This window comes from Dromaius novaehollandiae, chromosome Z, assembly GCF_036370855.1.
Source record: "Dromaius novaehollandiae isolate bDroNov1 chromosome Z, bDroNov1.hap1, whole genome shotgun sequence".
Classification (NCBI taxonomy): domain Eukaryota; kingdom Metazoa; phylum Chordata; class Aves; order Casuariiformes; family Dromaiidae; genus Dromaius; species Dromaius novaehollandiae.
The window spans coordinates 57704183-57723183 of NC_088132.1; the positions used below are offsets into that span (position 1 = coordinate 57704183).

At 37.6% G+C, this 19001-nt stretch overlaps 1 protein-coding gene across 5 annotated transcripts in view; it reads right to left on the reverse strand.

Annotated features, from left to right (window-relative positions):
• LOC135323438 (centrosomal protein POC5-like) overlaps positions 1-15295 on the reverse strand; it is a 27269-nt gene extending 11974 nt beyond the window's left edge. For 3 of the 5 annotated variants that reach the window (XM_064502824.1, XM_064502823.1, XM_064502822.1), the window contains exons 1-3: positions 15198-15280; positions 11467-11566; positions 7968-8115 (exon numbers count right to left, since the gene is read on the reverse strand). In XM_064502824.1, coding sequence (XP_064358894.1) covers positions 7968-8115; positions 11467-11550 — 232 coding nt within the window. In that variant the 5' untranslated portion in view covers positions 11551-11566; positions 15198-15280. Of the gene's footprint in view, positions 1-7967; positions 8116-11466; positions 11567-15197 lie in introns of all 5 variants that reach the window. The other 2 variants (XM_064502825.1, XM_064502827.1) reach the window with 2 other exon arrangements.
• Between the last annotated feature and the right edge of the window lie 3706 nt (positions 15296-19001).

Sequence of the window (19001 nt, forward strand, 5' to 3'; positions counted from 1 at the left end):
AAAGAGCAAGGACTGATACTCTGGAAAGCCTAACTGGTCTGAATTCTGGATGCAAGTCAGAAACCAGGCATTAAAAAAAAAAAAAAAAAAAAAAAAAAAAAAAAGCCACCAAACCTCTCCTTTTCCTGTGTAAAACAAGCTGAACCCAACTCAAGATTCTAAAATATAATTATATTTAAACCAGTAGTTGCACTGTAACAGCAGTCAAATCAAAACTACTGTTCCCTTAAAAAACTGAAACTTTTAAGGTCATTCATGTAAAAGAGGATGATTACAGCCAGTACCATGAAAATAGTTTTGCCAAAAACTAAAAGTCTATTTCTTAATACAGACTGCTTTTAGGTAAACATCTCATATTAGAAATCTACAAATTTTGCCATTTTCCTCAAAGCGACTGTAAACTCCCCAGGACAGTGGTTTGTATATCCTTGTGTATTTGCAGCTGCCCAGTGTAGCGTGTATTTTCACGTTGGTATGTATCCGCACCCATTGCATGGCCCCTTCTCCCCTCTCTGCCCCAGCTCAACTCTTCATGCTGCTTTCCTTGCACCCTTTAATTTGCTCATGTATTTGTACTTCGAACTCTCTGAGACAGGAAATGTCTACTATGCATTTATGCAGTGCCTTACACAATAAGGCCTTACTTTCAGGTGGTGCCACTAACTACGACTACCATAAAAATTAAGATATGCCCAGAAACTAACGGACACAGGCTTGAGTTCCACTGATAAGAAAATGGACTAAAACTAAATGAACTCACATTTAACTGAACACAGGTAGTTAAAATATTGTTTCACAGTTAGTTGATCCTTATGGAAAATGTGTTATTAAAGTTGACAGCTGAAAGATTATAAGAAAATTTGGGAAGAACAGGGATTAGCAAATTCCTTGTATTAATCACAATTAAGACAATTTTAAAAGAACACTTTCCTTCTTGCATAAATGGAGAGAGGAAAACTCCAACATTTTAGTTTTCATTTTTGAAAATGAATATTGTCTGTACAGTTGGTTTCATAGTGGGTAGGTACTGCTTTCTAGTACAAGCAAGCAGAGATAAGCTGGACTGTTCATCACAAAGCAGTGTTTTCGGTGGATGCTGGAAATCTTTGTTTCTAGCTTAACACTATCCAAGCTCTGAGCCTGATGATTGACATTCTTTTACAGCCACTGTCACAAACCATTGCAGGGAGTATTAAGTCTCCTGACAAAGGAGGTGAGATAGCACGTGGACAGAAGAGCTGTCTTGGCTCCCAGCAAGTAGTTTTCAATGAAACTACCTCACCGATGCTCCGAAATAAGGAAATAAGGATGAGCTGTGATGCAGAGGCAGAGTTACATTCTTTTTTGGCATTTCTTCCAATGTTATATACACATCAAACTTACCATCAGACTGACCTGAAGAAGCACTATCTAACATGCCATTTCTCTAGACTAAATTCCACACTCCATTACATAAGCAGAAGTCTAAAAGTAGATTACTCCCCATCACACCACTATACTAAGACTGGCATCTAGGGTTTGTCATTGTTTCTCATGCAAATGAGAAATGTTGCTTATGTAATGGCAGAATTCAAATATTCAGTGTCTGTATAGGACTGTAAAAAACATAACATTAAAATAGATGTATTTCAAGTAGTTTTGGCCATCTAATTTCAGTGTAGAATTTGGCTGGGGTTTCATAGTACAAAATATTTTGGCAGCATTATTACTGTCAAGTGTTCCCAGTTCTGTCCTTCACCACTTGTTCCCATCCCTTTGTGGCAGTGCTCCTTCAGCTCTGCCACTGCTGTAAAATGTACAAAGGATTCTTTTTAATTATTTGTTTGGATTGCAAAGATATCCAGTGTATACTGCACAGTTCACAAGATATTCAGAAAGAAAGAAACAGAAAAAAATGTAAGCAGTAAAAAACAGGATATTAAACTAGATTGACAGCTGTCACTGTCCTAGATTATAGTACTACAAGTTCATCTTTCCCCAGCCCCCACCTTAATCCTCCCTAAAGACAGACTGTCCTAACTTAGCTTCATTCCCTCTTGTTTGCCACAGGACATACCTTTCTCTGAATCCACTGAGTGGATTTGTTACATATCTGTATTATCATCCTGTGTAATTTATCTTGATCTTGTAGCATTGCCAAAATTTCCCAGTTGTGTGCATATTAAAGGCATTCTTATCACCTGTTCCTTTACTTCATTACATGATGCCACTCACAGTACACCAAGTTATCAAGGACATGGAACCATTCAGATACGATAAATGCAAGAAAATACATAGAAAGTACTTTCTAAAATAATACCCACATGTATTTTCTTCAACATACCTCTAGACTGTATTTTTATTTACAGAAGAGGTCATGAAATTACATGTTTTTCTAGATGTCCGTTATCTCAGTATTACTGATCTTTTTTCTGTGTGCCTCTAATATCTGACTTTTTCTGGTTTCGTTAAGTAAATACGCTCTGACAGACTTGCATAGAAGCAGCATTCAGATGTAAAATTAGGCAAAATTTTTTTTTAAATAGAGATTTGCTGTACCCTTATATATAATATTGATTTCCATTTATACTGAATGATAACTGCTCAGCAACTTTTATACTAGCATACTAAAAGTGCCTTCAGGAATACCTGACACCTAAACTCTGAATTCTTTGCTCTTTCATAATAGATAATGAAAAAAATACAATTATTCAGTAAATCAAGAAGCATGTATTTGGAATTTGATCATATTCAGCATTAGGCCTAGGTGAAAACATGCAACGTGACCTCCAGGGTTGTCTCTAGTCAGCTGAATTTTTCAGGAATCTGTATTATTTCTATTTTAATTTGCATGCAAGCAATATCCTAGTTTTTAAGGTTAAAAATGTCACATTATTGCTCAAACTGAATAGATAAAATATTTGCATGCCTATTTTACATGTAAACCATCAACATCTGCAGTTTTATGCTTCAGATGCACACTATGGATTAAAGTTTTCTGCTGATACTGTAAGTATTTGGCATATTAAGTGACATACAGTCACTTAAGGTAATACTACCTTTTAAGGATAAAATTTTCAGGGAAGAAAATATATGCATTACAGTATATAAAGGATCTCATAGTTTTATATGTTTAAGAACTTCATAATTATCTACAGAGCAGAATACAGCTGAGGCTCTCATTCACTCCAATTCCTAAAAGCATGAATGGCCAGCTTTTTCCTAATGTACAATTTTAATCAGTTTTCATGAAGTGGAGACAAAAAAAAAAGCTTTTTCAGTTCACCAATAGCCTCCTCTCTCCCTTCTCCCCCAAAATTTATCAGACTGTGTTTTCTCAGCAGGAGGTACATTTAGAAGAAGTTGAAGACTTAACAATTCTTTGTCAGAATGAAAAACACTATTGAGAGTTTTAGTGAAACAGGCATTGAGAATGCTTGGAAGAAACTCCTAGTAATAAAAGACCCCCAAGCATTTTAATTGAGATCAAGTAGCTCCTACTCAGCTCATCTCTGAAAGATGCCTGCAGTTAGGAGATTCAGTAGTCAAGGTATTTCTGGACATAAAAACTAAAAACAAATAACTTCCTATTTCCTTATGCACCACAGGGAAATTAAAAAAAAAAAAAAAGCACCAAATACTTCTATCTTCTGACCTTCAAAATGTGCTGCAGAAACCTTTTATTCTTTTTAATAGATGAAGGTTAGAAAGATTATACAATTTTTTTCCTCATACATAAACTGCTATGATTGGACCAAGCTGGAGGTAGCAATTTGTTCAAATCTTCAGAATTTTTTTAAAATGCTCTCAGAAGTTTAATGGCTCAATACGAAGGACTGATAGCCTGAAGAGAAAAAATTTTCCCACTGTTTGGGTATGAGTCACCATTCCACATCTTTGCTACTTTATTGCTCCAGTCTTAAATGTTTTCAGATTTAATTAACCAGACTGATAACAAGAACAGGAAATTAAATTTTTAGGTTTCAAAGTTTAAAAGCATCTGGACATTGGATTGAATAGCACAGCATGCTTCATTCTAATTATTTTTCATATTTGACTGGAAGCTTTTAGTGAAGTTTAGTTAATTATTTATCATTAAAATTACTGAAACAAATGAAGATTACCAGTAATTGGACTTCTACAGTCATAATACACCACCAGGGCAGTCAAATTCTTGAAAATAGTCACCTCAATTTTAAAAAATTGATGAAAAAATAAAATCAAGAAGTATTACCAAAGGATACTCCACAAACACAACTTCATTTGAGAAGGCATCACGTAGCATTGGCAACTCCATTGCCCTCTCAATACCAAAACCATGTGGAGAACAAAAAAAGAAAAGAAAACAAAAGTGTTGAGAATTTCTGTAGAAGAGTGAACTTTTCGTCTTAACATTATACACAGCACAGACATGCATTTTGTTCTACAAAGTTACAGAACAATACCCTGATAATTTATGATTTAGTATTTTAACACAGTCACAACATTGTAGCAGGACAGGAAAAGAACTAATGTCAAAGAGCCCGATTTGTTATATGAACTTGTAGCAATCCCAAAAGAATGGAGCTGAACAAAAAAATTAAGACTGTTCTCTTGAAACAACCTGCTGATCTACCAGTATCAGACGTGTAATATTGAGCTTGTTTTTGTCTATATTTCCATGTCTCATCCAATGCCTTGCATCATCCATACCCGAAAAACAAACAGAAACAAAACAAACCCTGTGACAAATACCACTCAAATATTCAGTCACTCTTAATCAGTACTGGAGGTTCTGTAAAAGAGTTGGACATGTTTTGGTCAGATCCTTTTCTAAAGTTAAAATAAAATGTAATCTTCTTTCAATAAACAGATTGCATGCAGATCTGCAACTCTGTTTCAAGACATCTCCTTCCCAGACTGACAGGAGGTAGTGACATTTTGAATAGCAAACCTCTGTTTTGATAAAGTAGCTGAGCTCTACAAGTTGAAATACTGTGTAGTTAGTAGAAGTATGATGGAGGCCATGTAAATATTTTTCTTGCCTCAGTCTCTAATAGCAGATCAAGAGCACATCCTTTTTTATTTTTAAACCAAAATTTTCATTTAAAAATTATGGCAAATTATATTTTGCACTGTGCTACCCTTTGCAAAGAAAACAAACATATGAGTGTCTACAACTCAAAGGAAGAGCTGGCTTACATAATGAGCCATACACATACAATAAGCCATATACATACAATGAGAAATTTTGATAAACCATCAAGTATAAGAGCACTTCCCCTGCTGCTAGGGCAACTACAGCTTACAAATGACTATTCTTATTTGGTAATACCAAGTATATTAAAAGATAACTCTATTCAAATCTTTCAAGAGAAAAACCAAGGGAAAGGAATATTGTCCTCTCACTTCTGTTGTCCAACTTTAAGCAGTAAAAAGGAACATAAGAGTTGATAAGCTATGTTTTTGGGATCCAAACAAATGCAAGATAGATAACCCCTCTCTCAGAGGTAGCAGAAACAGTAGACAGGGCTGGCAAAAAGTTCTGTATTGAGACACAGCAAAGCACAAATGGAATATGTACAATGACCTACCCAAAAAAGCTGTAGTCTACTGTTTTGATTCTGATCTTCCTTATGAAGAGCAATACCATGCACCACAAGTATTCTGTTAGAAAATACAGTTCCACTCAAACTGAATGACAAAACTCAGCTGTATACTTTTATAATTCTGAAGAAAAATCATATGATTACCCAGAAACCTAGATCCACCTGTACAAGCCTAGAGGACTCTGTGGATAACATCTGAATAGGGATTTGCTCGATAATGTTGTTCCAAATGGTTCAGTTTGGAATTGTTCTGTTCATCTTCTAAGAGAAATTTCTCAAGCACAGAAATGTTTCCAGCAGTTGTCTTGGAATCTAGAGTTTTGCAATAGCATTTGAATGCTGGCAACCTACCAGCCACAGGACATTCTTTGGCTGTAGACATCATAGATAGCTTAGTAGTAACCTTTAGTTTAATCTATCAGGCTGTAATTTTCACTACCTTGACCTACTGATACAACAAATAAGGATGCTTTTCTCCCCAAATCAAAACAATTTGTATCATAATTTTTGTTTGTGTGTTTGTTTTTTAACCCATAACTAACTGCTTCCATTCTAGGAGTTGCAGGAATATCTGTCACTACGGAGGAATTTTTTCTACAATGTTTGATTATTTGGGAATAATTGCCATAGTACAAAATATCGACAACTTCTACTGATCACGTTTTTTATACAGTCTTGGCACACTTCTCACATAGGACATAACTACACTAGATGAAGTTAATAAACTTCTGTGTGTGAAATTCATAAACCAGAAGTTCCATAGGCTACTTTTGAAACGTGTGTTAGCAGAATTTTTTCTAAAATAACTCACATTCCAATTCCAGATCCTGTTTCCATTACAGAACATTCTCTCTCTCCAAACCACTATTCTCCTGCTTTCAGTGAAGGCAACATCATGCCTTCTACATTTCCTAAAGGAGTCTGATATTCAGCGAAGCAACTACAGTAATTCTGCACAGAGGGGAAGTTACAGATATGATGTCCAGAGGGACTAAGTTCCTCCAATGGCTGATAAAATGACAAAATATTTCTCCTTATGGTATATTGGAGGGAGGTAATGATTTGAGGGCCTTAATGTGCCTAGATTCCACTGCACACACTCACTGTGGGAAGGGAAGCACACAGAGCATAACCAATACTGCTCTCCTCATTTTAATCACATTTCTTGTTTTAAGAACACTATTTCTAGATTAGTTTTTGCTATAATGTATTGACACAAATTAACTAAATGGCAACCGATAGCTCACTAAGGCTGCTGTATATTCTAGTGAAAAAAGCGCACAATTTCAGAATATGTACTTATTTTTGGTCATGGTTCTTTCTAGTATGAGATAAACTTCTGCCAGTGTCTGCACTGTCCTTTGCAAGTGCACTAGTAAATTCCTTTTAGCACAGGGTTATTTAGCTCTCATCAGCATGGCCAAGAACTCTTGCATACATCAGCCGGGAACAACATTTACTCCAGTGAAGACAACTAGCACCAGGTTTACATATCGCCTCAAGGCACTTAATCTCTCTTTGTAGAATGATCCACCCACTTCTACACCCCATTCTCCTCTAAATAGTAGAGGCAGACCTGGCATAAAGGTCCCAACTTCCCTTAAGGACAGGATACAGAAAACTAGGTAACAGAAAACTGTAGGTAAGTATTTTCATCATGAAATGACAGACCTTCTGAACAACAGAAGTTAGTTTAAGGTAAGTTCTTCATGTTTCTTTAAGTTAAATTCCCTACTAAAGAAATAATGCAGGTATGATCGTTTACTGTTTCTTCTAAAGCAATATTAACAGAACTTCCTCAAGCTAAATGCTAGTGATAACCAGAAATACCACTGTTACTCTGAAGTGTCATCACAATGCATCACAAGACATAAAGTTTACAAATTCTTAAAGACCAAGTAACAAAAACTAGAACAGAGTGCACTATTGAACTGAACTAAAAGACTTCAGAAGGACATTCACGCAGTGACTTGATTAGCCATTACACAAAGCCCATTTCAGGTAATTCTTACTTCAAAATAACAATCCTTTAAACACACGTTTATCTATCATGGCAGCACAGGTATGAGCAAAACCAGCCGTGAACTCTCAAGCTTCTGTAAAGAATACTTTAAGTGAGGACCCCAACTTCTGCATTATTACACCAACCACCTTAAACATTTCTTTTACACTTTATGCCATGGTTAGAACAAAGAACTGTCAGCACATGAACACTACCACCTGAAAGCTATGTTATCGAGAGAGAACCTTCAGTGAACATAATACCTTCCTAAATTTCTTCTTCAAATGTATTATACGTGAACTGTACATTCTTTTCAAACAAAAGCTATTAGAAAACTTTTATCCATAAAATTTTATCATTGCTCTTGTAAACTCAACTCACAGCTTTGCACATATTACCTGCAGTTTTATGGTGTATGACATCATCTGTTACATTCGAATACCTGTCACCTGCTCTCAGTTCTGAGGCAGGTTCTGTCCACTTCGGGACATGATGTTCAAACTTTGGAGTCACTACAGCATAACGAAGCAGCTCTTCATATTCATCCTGTCACAAAATGGGGACAAATAGTTATAAAGCTATGATTATGTTTCCAAAACTTAGGCAGAGGAAGGAAAGAGTGAAAATGATTTTAGATAATTTTTGAGATTATTTTGTATTATGGTTGAAACTAAAAGAATTTGCCTTAAAACTGCAAAAGCCAGCTGTTTTCTTAATATTTAGAAGTCAGTTATAATAGTTTATCACTCTGTTACTTCATGTTCTGAAATACGTCCCATTTACTACTAGATACAGTAGTTACACCTGAAGATTTGCTAGATGCCAAAATTAGATAGTATAATAGGCACCTCAAAAAATACGAAGTATGAAAACAGATTCCAGATTAGGAGTCACCTAATACTGTTTTTGAGCATCACTGTTACCACAAAGGAGAAGGAAAAAAAAAAAAAAAGTATTTTTGTATCCATGACAAAGATGCTACTCAGCAGAGAGTCACATTTCACATTCTGTAATATTACAGTCTCTTTGGGAGGAGTTATAAAGCCAACCATCAGAACACATTTGATTATCTAATATTTTCTTCAGATTAGATATGGTTATTCTCACCATATATTACATATTTATTAAGTTATATAGTCATGGTGGTGGTGTGTGTATAAAACTAATATAAAAGCTTGCCCTTTAAAAAGTTATGAACAAGTGTAACTGGTATATGGCTTTATACTACATGCCAATGTAAATCAAGTAAGTTCATGTTTTCTTGAAGTTTCCTAATTAAACAGATTTTCAGAATGGAACTATTTAGAGTTCAACGTGAAACTAAACAATCAGTATTGCAGCGTAAACATTATACAAGCCATTCCAACAGTAATAAAAAAAAAAAGTTCCAGTAGCGGTTAATGCCTAGTGATCAAAGCCACTAATTAAAACATTTGGAAACAACATAGTCTGAAAGTATTACACCAAGACACCAGCAGTAGCTTTTTCTTCACTTAATATTATTTCACTAGTTCAGTTTAGCATCCTAATGTGCTCAAGGCTCAGAAACCAATTGTGAATTGAAAAATTATTTTCCTGTTCAAGCTGGAAGAAGTCAGAGTGGAAACAATCAGTTTAAATGTACCAATTACATGTAATACTTTGTTGAATCAATCAGCTTAAATGCATAATGGTTTAACACTTTCAATGTAACCCTCACATTTATGTGGGTTTCAACTAACCAGAGAACATTTGAAGAAGCTAGGTTTTGTATTTTAACTGAATTCTAGTTTCCTTTCAACTTTCCATTTCTCATCTTCTAGCCTATCATGCTAAAATTAAAAGCCCAAGGAATCATATATGAAGCTATATGGTTACAAACAAGTATGCATAGCATATGCTTTTGGTAAGGAAATATCACATTCCATGTAAAAGTTAGTTAGCTGCAAATCAACAAATTATCAGTTTTTTAGATTTAGCCCCTAAAGGAAATAAAAGTGCGGAAATAACAAGAACAAGCAAGAGAGTGAACTATTTACATCCAGACTTCTGGATTTCGAAAGTAAATCCAGATTCAGATTTTGACTTCAATTGGTTTTACTTAATGGGGAACCATTCTTCAATGTATATTCTTACTGTGTGTAAGAACTGGATAATATTCCTGTAAAATACATGCAAGCCCTTAGATAATGCTACATGCTTAATTAAGAAAGCTAACACACATCTGCAGTTAGGCCATGCATATTGCGTAATTTTACTAAGTACTTACTTAAACTTCTTGATATGAGCACAATTCTTTTTATATTGCATGCTATGTGAAGACCAAAAGATGATAAGCAAATTGTTGTCTAATATATTCTGATGCGCTCAAACCTCAAATACATAAGAACCTTTAATATGTAAGCTGATATTCAGAAAACCAGCCACTACTGTTAACTAGGTCAACAAAGAGATACAGATAGGTATCTGTGCAAGGAAACCTTGGCATTAAGCCTTGGTATTAAAACTTGCAGACTTCTTACTCCAATGAAATAGGTGTTTTATTTCCTCTACAAGTTCTGCCCATAAAGATGTTTTCATAGCAAATTTATAGGAATATCCTAGAATGTTCTAACCATGCACACTACTGTATTCTACCACTTTAAATGCACATCCATAGCTTCCTATAGAGGTAGTTTAGATTCTATGAGATCTCAGAATAACAAAGAACTCAGGTATCTTTTAATAAATAGTGTTTCAAAGGGCACAAAAGCATTTAGAAGTTGTTTTTTTTCCCTCCTTCTTAAATGATACTAAAAATCTGTAGATGTTGCATGGATTTTGTCCTTTGGATGGCAGTCAAGATAACAAAACAACAGGAAAAGAGTGGCTCAAACACCTTCAGCCTGTTTTCCAACTACAAAAGGCACTGGAAACACAGATGAACTATTTTTGATGAATATAGATTAAGAAATCTTATCCACAAGATAAATGTGAAAAAGTGTGAAAACAAAATTCCCCCTGAACAGGTAGTTTAAAAGGGACAAAGTCAATCCACAGAAATAAAAAGTTAATTTAACAGTGCTTCAGCTGTATACACCAATTGCACCCATTGCTTTTTGGGTGACAAAGGTAGGTACACATTCCTACATGACAAACAGCAAAAATTATTAGTGCAAAAGTAGCCTGTTTTGGATAGAATCCCATCAAAGGAAAAAATACTACCCAAAAGGCAACAGCCAATTGTTAAATGATGAAATTCTACCTCTTTCAAGACAATGGGATAAAGACTTTATCCAATACCTTCACATGCTCTCAAAAGAATGCTGAGCACAGTAAAGCAAAAAAACCCCACCATTAAAATTCCAGTATATCTTGGCACATTTGATGCAGGAAAAAAAAACCTATGTTTCTTTTGAGACACCAACTTAGGCACAATCCTACTCCAAGGCGGGGCGGGGGGGAGCCATTAAAAAAAAAAAAGCGTTCTTACAATATTGTTTAAGAAGCCTAATATACAGCTGTGCTTCATCCCTCAGAAATAATTGGTTTCTATCCTACTGTGTCAAATTTACTCTTCTCTACCAGACTTAACACACAGATAAAAAGTAATACACACACACACACACACACACAAAGAAAACTGTACTATTTTACTTATAGCTGTCAGTAATCAGTTTCCTAAGGTTATATGAAACTTCTCCCATATATTGAAATTTCTTGTGACATGGACAAAAGACAAATCCAAGTGAAGAATTTTTACTCTCAAATTTTACTTGTCTAATTTGATTCCTTTCACTAACATTTATATTGTTTTCCCATGCACCTAAAATATAAAAAAGATGCATGAGTTAGTTTGAACATTTCCTCATAATTATCCTTTGCCACAAAAAAAAAAAAGATGCCATACAGAATCAAATGAGGCTGTTTCTTTCCTACCTGAAGATCTGAAGAAACAGAACTGCCACGAACTGAGTCTTTTGGCAAAACAGGACTTGTGCTTTTCTCCTCATCTGATGACATTCTGCACAAAGTTAGTCTATAAAACAGTAGAAGCTGAACTTCACTTTTTAGTTCTAACAGGTTTGCTCTATGTTCGCCTGTATTTTTTTTAGCAACACAAACTCTGCTGTAGTAACTACTTCAATTCCCAGTTGGTGGGCTAATCTGAAGGTGTATGATGTTACTGCGTAATGTCTGTATTATACACTGCTATGAGTATAGACTGATAGTTATTTAATTGCTTGATTAAACCCATACTCAAAACCATGAAAAGACTTCTACTGACTTCAAAGGATTTTGAATAAAACAACAGAAGACTCAAAAGCAACAAATTAAAATTTTTCTACTGTTCCAAGTTAACTGAATAAGTTTGTCATACCTAATGCTTCATGTTACACAATATAAAATTTTACATTAAATATGAGTAACTAAAGTACACTGCTAGAGAAAAAAGAAACGGACATATAGAGAGTGAGAGAAGCCTCAATTTATGGTTACATGTCTGTGTCAGTCCCTCCATCATCACTGTATTATTTTGGAGCTTATTAGCTTGTTTCTGTACAAAATTCCTACAGAGCGACGTAGGAATCTCTAAGCTCCCTGGGACTTTTTTCCCCGGGAACTACCTCAACTGCAGTCCAAGCTGACACGATGCCCTGACTAACACCTTGAAGCTTCTTCCTAGTGGTCAACATCAGTCTTCCTCCATCTTCTACTCTGCTTCAGTTGGCACCTTATAGGCCCAGGAAGATGACCAGATATTGACAGGACAGCCAATTCCTTCTTAGCTCCAGGTAATGTCAATCATTCCAGCAATTTCTGAGCAAGGTAGTGAGGTATTTGTGAACATCTAGGAAAGCGATGTTGCAGAACTGATAAGAAACTTGAGGGCTTTCTAAAAGATTTTATTTTTTTTTAATCTACTGCAGCTTTGCAAAACCCCTTCAGTGCAAAACTGAAGCTCTTGCTAGAAAACATGAGAGGATATGGGGAAAAGAACTCTAAAGGATGTGAGACAGGGAGAAACGAAAGGAATTTAAAAATTGAGTGGGAGCCGATTATTAAGAAAGTGGAAGGTTAATGAATGAAGGGCAGAATGATATAGTTGTTTAATGCGTGTGAAAAGCCATGATCAGACACATTCGAGCACGGGAGATGTCAGCAGAGAGTACACATGGGAGAAAGACCAACATAAATAACTAAAGGAATTGGCTGCCTGTACTGTACAGCAAACAATTATGCAAAGAAACATTTATTTTTTAAAGAGACATTTAAGTGTGTCAATTATAACGATTTTTTTTAAACAGATGCATTTTCTGACAGAAATGTTATTTTTAAATTGATAGTTGTACTGTCTCTAAATTGGCAGGACATATCCTCCTTAAGCATCATCTCTTTTCAAAATGTCAAAAAACTCAATAATCTCATAGTTCTCTTTGTAGGAATACAGATGGAAGTTAACTGTCTTTTTATTCTTCGAGTTATTCTAGATACTGACTTTTCCTGCACTATAAAAGCTCTGCCACAGGTAAAACCTTTCCACATTCAGCTTCTGCCAAGCTAATTCTGCCCGACCATGGGAAAAAAGTTTCCCGAAAAAGTCACGTTTTAGCTGGACTGTATTTTACAAAATCAAATGCCCATAACAGCAGGTATTTGAAATGGAAACTATGAGAGAACTTTGGACTTTATAAACAGCTAGTCTGTAACAATTCACTTCATAAAATGAACTGACAAGTGAAAATGCCAATTAGTAGCAGCAAAGATAACTCTAAACCCTGCAGCTGTATGACACGGACAGGCCTTGGGACTTATTCAGGGTATAATCTTACATTTTGATTATTGCAACATCCTTTTCCTGAGCTTGATAAATACCATCTTTACATACAAATATCCACCCAAACTCCTGCTGCAAAGGTCAGTTTCTCAGTTAGTCCTTTGGCCTTCTGAACCTTTTTCACAAATCCTTTTAGTGTCTCTCTTTCTCTCTCAAACATAAGGTGTTTACTTTCAAGACCCTTCATAAGCTATCCCCACTGTACCTATCAATTTTTATTTCCTTCCACTCAGCCCAAGTTGCTAGCCTGTACTGCTCATAAGTACAGTTTTTCAACAACCAGTTTGCTTATTCTCCCATCTGTGTGAAGAACCCTGATCATCAAAAGCCACTTGCTGAGCAAACTAGCGTTTCCTTACTTTTTTGTACGCTTTTGCCAATACCAAACTGAAGTTACAATTAGATCATAAATCAGACCATCTTCTCACACTATAAATTGGTCTGCCTTTTTTTTTCCTTCTCCTTTTAAACTGCACATCAGGTCTATGGAGTTCTGGTCTTTGTACTACAGAGCATTTAGGGTCTCTACGAAGTCGAACAATAACTGTTATTTCAAGCTTAAAACTCAGTAATAAATGAAAAATTCCAGCAAACCTAGAATACTAGAAATCTGCTTAATTACAGAAAAACAGATTAGATTACTACAATAAATTAAGACAAATATGCTTCTTCGAAGCTGTTGTTTGCAGATGTCACCGCCACTTCATGCTGAGACCAAGTTATCTGCTTTGATCTCAGTGAGCACGTGCAAAGATCAAGAAAAAGACTAAGTAAGTTTCTAAAAGAGAAATCTCTCAGGAGGTATTAAGTAAGACACCACCTCAGAGTCAGTAAGTTGTGATGCTGCAAATCACTGGATGGTGGGAGAGTAGCGACAGAAGCATTAGTACACTTAGCATGTTCTTCCAATCTCCCCCAAGCATCTGCCAACACATATCTGAGTTCATCAAAATGAGATTCCTGATAACAGCAGTAACTTCTTTGAAACCATAAATACACCATGCCAGTGTTAAGAGGGCTACTTTTAGGAACCAGATGCTGAATTATAAAGATCTTTGGTCTGATCTAGCATGGCTGCTCTTGTATTTGATTTTACATTATTTGAGCTCTGCTCAGTATTTTATGTTTTTGGATTTGTTTTTGATTGAAAATCAATGATTTGTTTTGACTGATGCTTTTCAAATAATTTAACATTGTTACACTCAGATCAGGGGAGCCTGCATCAGAAAATGGAAACTATTTCTTCTCCCAGCGAAGTGAGCACACCTCCTTTCCCCTTAACTGCACCCATTTGCAAATATGAAGTAACACTGCTCAAATCCACATCCTCAAGCTTCTTACTCCAGCAGCTCTGCAGTCTCCGCTGATGCCTGCACAGGGGACACTACGGGACCACTACCATGTCAGCTAGAGAAAAGGGGCCAAATCACGGGGTGTGTGTGTGTGTGTGTGTGTGTCACACATCCCCGGGGGGCACAGCGGGTAGGCGCCCGGGTGGGCAGACAGGAGGGAACACGACCTCATACGTGAACCGGAGAGGGGAGTTTTGTTTTTTGAGACAGGATTTTTAAAGCAACCGGCCCAACTACCCGGGGAGGGGACGGGGGAGGGGGGGGTCGGCGCTAACGGCGGCGGCCCACGGGAGCCGAACACTGTCCCCTCGGACGACGGGGGCCCAGCACGGCTGTGCAAAGCTGGGCGTGGGGGCGCGGTGGAGAGCGCCGGGCACGGCACGGCACGGCACGGCACGGCACGGCACGGCACGGCACGGCACGGCACGGCACGGCACGGCCCTCCCATCCCGTCCCGTCCCGTCCCCGCCGCCTCTCACCTGCGGGGCGACAGCCGCTCCCGGCGTGACGGTTTCAAACTGCCACGGGCAAAGAAGAAGCACCTCTCTGATAGGCTCGGCTTGCTTTTAGAAAGCACTCTCTGATTGGGCAGCCTGGAGAAGAAGTAGCCAATTAAAGAGCCTCGCGGGGGGGGCGGGATACGCTGGTCGGTCCTGTTCCCGTCTCTGTTTTACCTATAGGCGCTGCTTTCCGTCAGCTTCTGCCTGTCAATGGCTGCCGCGCGCTGATTGGCCGGGAGCGTTCCCGGGGCTGGGGCGCGGGCGGCAGGCGGCCGTTGGTGGGGGGAGGGGTTGTGTGCGGGGCGGCGGCGCGAGGCTCGAGGCAGGGGCAGGGGCGGGTGTGGGTGTGGGTGTGTGGTAGCGGTGGCCTGGCGGCTCGGCCGTTGTGGGGGGCGGCGGCGTCGCTCAAAAGCTGTGACTTCAGTTTTTCACCCCCCCCTTCGAAGCCTGGTTGGGCTTATTCAGTGCAGGCTGTCTGCACCGTCGCAGGTCCACGGCAGCTCCTCGCCTTCGTTCGTGCTCTTCTCTGACTGGCAAGGCGGGGCGAGCGTCCCCGTTAACCTAGTGTGCTGAGGGGTTAACGGACTGCGTCAGCCCAACGGTTTGGACGGCACGAGGTGAACGGGTCTCAGAAGGAGGGCCCGGTGTTCTAGTTGGAGAATTAGCTGCCGGAAGGTATTTCTGTGCAAAATAAAGGGGACTCTAGGTAAAAAAGAGAGTTCTTTGTTGGAACCCCTTCACTCAAACCTTACTAGTTAATGCTAATTCGGAAGCTAGGGAAATCCATTGTGTAGCTGCCTGAAATCATTTTTGCAGCGCTCCTATGGAAGGAGCTTTAGGTGACGTTGTGTTTTTTGACATTTCTCTCCAATCCACTCTTTCCATGAAATAAGTTACAGGCAGACATGCTAAATTGATTCAGGGGTTCAATTAGGTCTGCCCTATGGTAGAGAGGTGTGGCTAGTTCAATGTCAGCATGCTCTATATTAGGTAATGTTTTTGTGTCAGCAGTTAGAGCAAAAACTATTGCATGTGGTCCTGGAGAGAGTTGCTTTCATATCAGTTATCTCTCGGCTAGAATAAATAAAACCACCAAGTTTTAAAGATACTCTATTAGACAGCAGGGAGTAGACAGTCCTTCCATTGTTATTCTTCATTTATCCTTATACCAGTTTCATTGTTCCTTTTGTAATGCAAGCTGTGATGTGGAAACTCCTTCCACAGTAATTTAAAGTACTGAATTCTGGTTACAGCTGTAGTAGCTGGTGTGCTAGAGCCACAAATCTTCTAGCCAAGCTCTATAATATATGAATGTACTTGATATTACACCAAAACATAGTCTGATAACACAGAAAAGATAACGTATGTGAAATATCCAAACATACACAGAACTAGAATACATGTTTTATCTGTTTAGGCCTTTGTAAATATATACAGAAATACATATACCTTATTCTAGAATATTTCATATCTGTGAATCACTATTAAGTTGGGAAACCACCACAAAACTTCATCTTTCTTGGAGGCATTACGTTCTCCCAAAGTAAGACTTTTTTCAGTGATAAAAGGCTTCCTTCAATCTTTTTTCCTAAACTCTTAGCTAATACAGCATCTCCTTAATTGCCAACCTTATCTGATGCAAAGCTTCAGAAGGTTGAAGTGGGTATGCTTTTGCTGCTTCTAGCTTTTAGGTCTGAGCCATACAGAGCATGATCAGACCAAGACTTTATTTCCTCTTAGATTACATTGCAAACTGAAGTGGCTGACAACATCTAATGACAGGAATGACTGGAAAGTTTTTCTTTTCTAGCAACTTCTTTCAACTCATTAGAAAAGATTAAATCTTTTTCTTTCAAAGATACACTGAAAGTTTTTGAGACCAGGTTGTTCCTTTAGTTTCAAGAGAATCAAGCGTAAGGAGATGCAAGGATTAGGCTGTAGCACAAATCCCACTGAGTTTAAATACTAATTCATATTGCTTGTAAAGGATACTGAGGACATCCAGAAACGGGATTTTTTTTTCCTCACAGGGAAATGTAGAAACAGTAATGTCAATATCCTTTTCTCACACAATTCTTTATGTGAAGTTTTGTGCAAATAATGTGTAACGTAAATTAATGCAAAAACGTATACTATCTAGGTGATCTCTGAAACACCAAATATGCAACTAGATCAATAATAAAATTAGTTTTAAATATCGCTGAGGATGATTTGCTAAAATGAGCAGACTGATACAGATATGATCTACCTGTTATCTTTCTTTCTTTTTCTTTCCTTTTTTTTTAAAGATTTTTCCATGTATTTCAAGATAAATTTTTTTATCATGATGTATATCAGGTATATTTTTAAAATTTGATAACTTGACTTTTTTTTATATGTTGCTTTGTTCTCTGTAGTATTTATAATGTGTTCAGGTATTTTTTGATGCATAAACATGTTTTCCCAGTTCTTAACTCAAACTCAGCCCTAATCACAACCAGGTGGCTGATGTCTATATAGACATGAACAAAAGCCATTTCCTTAGCTCAGCCATACCCTTTCATGCAGTAAACTAAATTCATTCCTGCTTTTCTGAAGCCTTGTCTTTAATCCCCGCCTTAACTTTAATCCATAGCCAAATGACCAGCAACTATCAGAATTAACAGCAAATATCATCCCTTATCAGCCTCAGTTCTCCAATCTAGCAGTCTACACATTAGCTGCCTGTTAACTGAGATGTTCTATTTTTCTTTTCTAAAGACTTAATCATAATGTCAGTTTAGCCTTAGCCATAGGGAGGTGCTCACTTTGTTAAAATTAAATGCATAAGCCATCAGCACTTATCAGCACTAGACTTTCCTTTAGACCTAGGAGCTCAAGGAATAAAGCAAGTTTCCCCTTTTTTTTTTTCATAAGATTGTGACTCTAACTGCTACTAGAATTTTTCCAAAGTGATACGCATCTTTTAAAATTAAATCATTTTCTACCTACTACTACCACCCTGGGTTCAGCTCTGTAGTCATTGAGAATCCTGCAACGAACCAAACTCTTCCGCTGTTTATTACCAAACAGTAACACAGCCCCAATCTTAAACCTAATGTAAGTCTTAACAAGGTACAACCATGCTTGTTCCTGAGCTAAACATAATATATTCAGTGCTGCCTATGTCAGCTTCATCTTAGCCATCTACCTATTCAAAATGGAACAATAAACAGGTGTTCATTCTTTTCACAGACCTTGGCCCTAAGTGCATCCCTACTTCTGGCCGTAGCCAAGTGAGCAGTATCTGCACCAAAAATAAATATAAATCATGGTTTATTGTTTGAGACCCAGGATGAGCCCGCGTGTTGGTAGAAGTGCCTAGCATGTGCCTAGCAAGTGCCAACAATTTTGCTGCATGTATGCCTCGCTGAACTCTGATTATGACTGGAATGGGAAATAGAGTTAGGTTTGGTTTCTAACCCATCAGATTTTGAAGATTGTTTGCCGTTTCAAGATACCGTGAGGTCGATTGGAAGGGGAAGGAGGCTGAGGTCTATACAAATGACTGGCTGGTCACACTTTTTGTTTTTTATGGAATTTGTTTAAGTCTAGTTTGGAGACTTACATTTGGAGTTATGGTTTAGAGAAAGTAGGTACAGAGGGCTGTTTTAACTCGGATAGGGTCTGCATGATTGTGATGAGCAAGAGCTCCAGCAAGTCTGAGTGACTCATTTATTAAGGCCTATGATAATGCTTGTTAAGATTAGTTTTCAGAAAAGCAAAGTAGAAGAACTGCCTTTACTGGTGGATTGTGGTAACACA